The sequence below is a fragment of the Onychostoma macrolepis genome, chromosome 19 (genome assembly GCF_012432095.1).
Source record: "Onychostoma macrolepis isolate SWU-2019 chromosome 19, ASM1243209v1, whole genome shotgun sequence".
In the NCBI taxonomy this organism is placed as follows: domain Eukaryota; kingdom Metazoa; phylum Chordata; class Actinopteri; order Cypriniformes; family Cyprinidae; genus Onychostoma; species Onychostoma macrolepis.
The window spans coordinates 31,957,845-31,962,293 of NC_081173.1; the positions used below are offsets into that span (position 1 = coordinate 31,957,845).

General features: G+C 41.9%; 1 protein-coding gene across 1 annotated transcript; it reads left to right on the forward strand.

Annotated features, from left to right (window-relative positions):
- Positions 1-394: 394 nt before the first annotated feature.
- On the forward strand, positions 395-3,240 carry mcl1a (MCL1 apoptosis regulator, BCL2 family member a). The gene is made up of 3 exons (XM_058752570.1): positions 395-954; positions 2,325-2,575; positions 2,896-3,240. The coding sequence occupies exons 1-3, from the start codon at positions 558-560 to the stop codon at positions 3,010-3,012; spliced, it is 765 nt and encodes a 254-aa protein (XP_058608553.1). The 5' UTR covers positions 395-557; the 3' UTR covers positions 3,013-3,240.
- The last annotated feature ends 1,209 nt before the right edge of the window (positions 3,241-4,449 follow it).

Consider the following 4,449-nt stretch of genomic DNA (forward strand, 5'->3'; position numbering starts at 1 on the left):
CACATATATGTGTATGTAAACCATTCAAATGTCTTAAACAAAGCACAGTCTCTCTAGTTTCCACAGATGTCCAGCACTGATCAGCAGGTTAAAGTGAGTCAGAGGGTAAATGTTCAGAGGGCGTGTTGGGTGTTAGTATCAGGTTTTCACATACCGACTAATCATTTTACCTACAGACTCTCACACACAGCTTGGGTTCCAGTTATAACGTATATAACGCGTTATTTATAATCTGCGGTAGCGAAAAAGACCACTTATTTCAGTCACAGCCAGCTCGAAAAACCAAGATAGAAAATTCCAGGCGGAAGCCCACCATATAAGGCGTTAAAGGGAGGAGTTTTCGGGGAAAATCCGTGACGCAGGATGTGCTATAAAAGCGTTCAGCTTATCAGCGACTTCCGCTTCACTCAGAACAAGAGTGTCGACCAAACACGAGCACTATCACCTTTACAGTTTAAGCTTTAACTTTCCACCTACAGCGTTCAAACCAACGCGAAGCCTTAATCTAACTCGTCTAGGTCGAGTTTGAGTTTCTACATCGCGTCTTGAACGGAATTATGGCTCTGAGTTTGGTTAGACGAACGGCGGCGATGAGTCTGCTCGCGCAGGGCGCGCACACGACGCGCATGCCCGCTCTAAAAGGGCGCGCGGAGGATGAGCTCGACGGGTGCGCGGATGAAACGGAGAAGCTGGTAAGGCCCGGTACGAACGGACTGAAAGGATTAACGCTGGAAGGGAGGTTCGTGTCCGCAGCAGACAGCTCTCTACCGTCCACACCGGATCCGCAGGAGCTCGGTTCCGCCGAACTGGAACGCGACACGCGACAACTTCTATCGGATTTCTATCGCGCACACACCGGAATGTGTCCGCCGGACCGGAAGCGTCATCACGCGTTACCGACAATGACGCGCATCGTCGCGGATCTTCTCCTCAAACACCACATAGCATACAAAGGTAAGACGCGCGCATGCGCACTCACAAACACCCCCTCCCCCAACAAAGGTCACGTGACGTCAGGGAAACGTCTAATTTTAATAATAAAAATCCACAAATGGACCTTTTTCACATTTCTCAGTAACGTACACCGTCTTAATAGTTGGGTTAACTTCAGGAGCAGTGACTGGGAGAATATATCTTTTGCGTTCCCATTTGTTTAAATGACAAAACTCCACGATCGTGTTTTTAGACTTTCAAGAAAAGGAAAACAAAACCGAGAGATCGGTGCTACACTACCGTTCCTCCCACATACGCCTAAACTTTATTTTTATTATTATTTTGTAATTTGATGCAAAGGTGATGTAATACAAAGTATAGTGTTGTAAATATACGTACATGCATTTTAAATGTATTTTAAATTTATTTCACGTAAAGTTTCGTTTATTTTTATAGGCTGTTTCTGTTGTTTTTTGGAGTAACTTGAACGCAAATAACCAGTAGTTTCTGTTTTTCGGTAGAGGGTTTTTTTTCTCAGTAGGGTTTTTTTTAATCTGGTCAAACCGCAAGTTCGTCAAAGCGATTCTCGGAACTGCGGTAGTTCCGCTTATCAGCGTTTAACACGAAGCTGGAGGCGGAGCGAAGTCTCCGGTGGTGAAGTGCGCGAGAAGCGAGTGCGGTGTTCTGGCGGATCGGGTTGTTGTAAAACAGTCGATTGCGAAATGCTACGTTCACAGATCTGAGCTTCCATAAGTTATTCTTCACATCGATTAAAATGTCTAGGAATAAAAGCCATTAACTGATCAGCAAAAGAATTAATGTAAAAATTACATATGCTTATTTTAAAAATTGAGCAATAAGTATTTGCAACAATTACAGTAAACTGAAATCAGAACCATAATGGTTTTAATTAACTTTTTTTTTTTTTTTAAATAAACGTTAATTATAACACAAACCCTTGTCATCTCTTTCCTAAGGCACATTTCTCTTTCATTTGGTTAAAGTACTAAAATATGAAATAAAAATGAACTGTATAAAACTACTAAAAATGACAAGAATGCACGACTAAGTTACTAAAACTTTAACTGAAATTTAAAAACATATTAAAGTCAATTATACTGAAGTAACACTGGTTTGCAACTCTTATTTTAACAAATTTTATACTGGATTTATTCCTCCCTTTTTCTATAGTTTATTTCTTTAAGTTATTAAAATAAAGCAGGTGATTGTGCTGTCAATCAAAAAAGGGGGCGGGGAATGTGGAAACGCCTGTTTTATTGCTCTTGTCGGATATTAATCTTGTATGTCTGTATCAATGCATGAGATTTCTGACAAGACGGATAATGCAAAGTAAAAACAAATATTGAAGTGTTGTCGTTGTTGTTCTGCAGGAATGTTGCAGCGTCTGGAGCTGGAATCTCAAGCGGATGACATGAGCTTCATCGGCTGTATAGCAAAGACAATGTTCAAAGACGACGCCACGAACTGGGGCCGGGTCGTGAGTCTGGTGGCGTTCGGGGCCGAGGTGTGTTCGCGTCTGAAGGAGCAGCAGAGGGAGCGGTGCATCGAGGCCGTGGCCCAGGAGATCTCCTCTTATCTGATCTCAGAACAGCTCCACTGGCTCCTCAACAACAAGGGCTGGGTGAGTGACACCAGAGGAAAATCTCACTCGCACTTCAGTGGAACCGCCTGTGTTTCCTTCACTGCATAATTCAGAGCTCTTCTCATGTGTTTGATCTCTCACACACACACACACACACACACACACACACACACTTGAAGTTCAGTCCATTCAACACATGTGAAACTCAACCCCAGGAGCTCATGTATCAGACAGACCGCCATTAAACTCGCATGCATCTTCATTAACCCCCATAATTATATCTATCAGGAAGGTGTAAAAACAGTGTGCTTTAAAGCATTGAGTTTTGAGGGCTAATGTGTGTGTCTCCGTCTCTGCAGCATGGATTCGTGGAGTTTTTCCATGTGGAGGATGTGGAGTCTGTCGTCCGGAACACGTTGATGGCTGTGGTGGGATGTGCTGGGATCGGTGCCGGTCTCGCTCTCCTGATCCGATGATACTCTACGACAGTATCGCTCTTGTGACTGCCGCAGACGCTGAAGCGTCCGCTAGCGTGTTGTCTGGAGTCAAACTTCCGCTCTGCTCCGATGGACTCTGCTTTCAGCCCCACATGTGCTCTCACCATCACAGCGTTCACAGCACGAAGATTGTGCTGTCCGTGAACCAGCGGAGACCAAGAATATATTTTCTGATATATTTTTCTAATAAAAACCTTCAGAAATGCATATGTGGTGTCTGAATCATTTGCAAAGTGAAGCAATGAAATCAAATGTGTAAACCTGGTTTTATATCAATGAAACGTGTTAATGTGGCTTTGGGTGTGCAGCGGCTCCTGAGTTCCTGATAATGAATCCGGTTTTGTTCAGACTGACCTTTAGGCGAAGAGAAGTGAGACGGCCTCATTTCAGAGTCTCTTCTGTCAATTAGAAAGTGAAAGAACTTCTAACACACTGCCAAAAAATTCCAGTGCAGTAAAGTCTTTCACTTGTGTTTCAGCGACGAAGCTGGCGTCCAACTATAAGAAGCTGCATTAGCAAACTCATCTTATGTTGCAATATGATCCTAAATGCATGGTTTTTATTTGCAAAAATCAGCTTTTTACGTTGCAAACTACTCATTTTATTTTTAAATAGTCTGTGTAATTTGAGTGAAAGAATCTGGTGTATATTTAGTTTATAAAGTAAATATGAATTTTCAGTTTCTTTTCATTTTTAGTACATTTATTTAAAGCTAATATGTGTTTGATTTTATAAGAAGGTTGTGTAGGTCTTTTATATGGGCTTTAAAAGATTAGTTCACCCAAAATTTAAAATTAGCTCTGCAGTGAATGGGTGCCGTCAGAATGAGAGTCTGATAAAAACATCACAATAATCCACAGCGCTCCAGTCCATCAGTTAACATCTGGAGAAGGCAAAAGCTGAAACACATCCAGCATTAAGACGTTTATAACTAAAATACAATAGAGTTCATAATCCATAATAACTCTTCCTGCAGTGAAGAAGTGTTCTGGTCTGAATCAGGAGAGAAATCTGCAGATCAAGCAGCGTTTACAAGACAAAACAGCTCTAAACTAATATGTGGCTGGATTTTAATCAACAGCAGATGCACTTCTTCACTGGAGGAAGAGTTATTATGGATTATGGACTCTATTGTATTTTAGTTATAAACGTCTTAATGCTGGATGTGTTTCAGCTTTTGTCTTCTCCAGATGTTAACTGATGGACTGGAGCGCTGTGGATTATTGTGATGTTTTTATCAGACTCTCATTCTGACGGCACCCATTCACTGCAGAGCATCCATTGCTGAGACACTGATGCAGAGACACATCTCTACAAACCTGATGAAGAAACACACTCATCTAGTTAATGGATGCTGCTGCTAGTTAATGTGATCCTCAACAGATTTCATACATGCTCTAGAAATCTTCAAAGCAC

Excerpts from the sequence above, each read along its gene's own strand:
- mcl1a (XM_058752570.1), top strand. The coding sequence starts at position 558 with ATGGCTCTGAGTTTGGTTAGACGAACGGCGGCGATGAGTCTGCTCGCG. Across the intron at positions 955-2,324 it reads ACACCACATAGCATACAAAG|GAATGTTGCAGCGTCTGGAG; the intron begins GTAAGACGCGCG and ends GTTGTTCTGCAG. Across the intron at positions 2,576-2,895 it reads TCCTCAACAACAAGGGCTGG|CATGGATTCGTGGAGTTTTT; the intron begins GTGAGTGACACC and ends CCGTCTCTGCAG.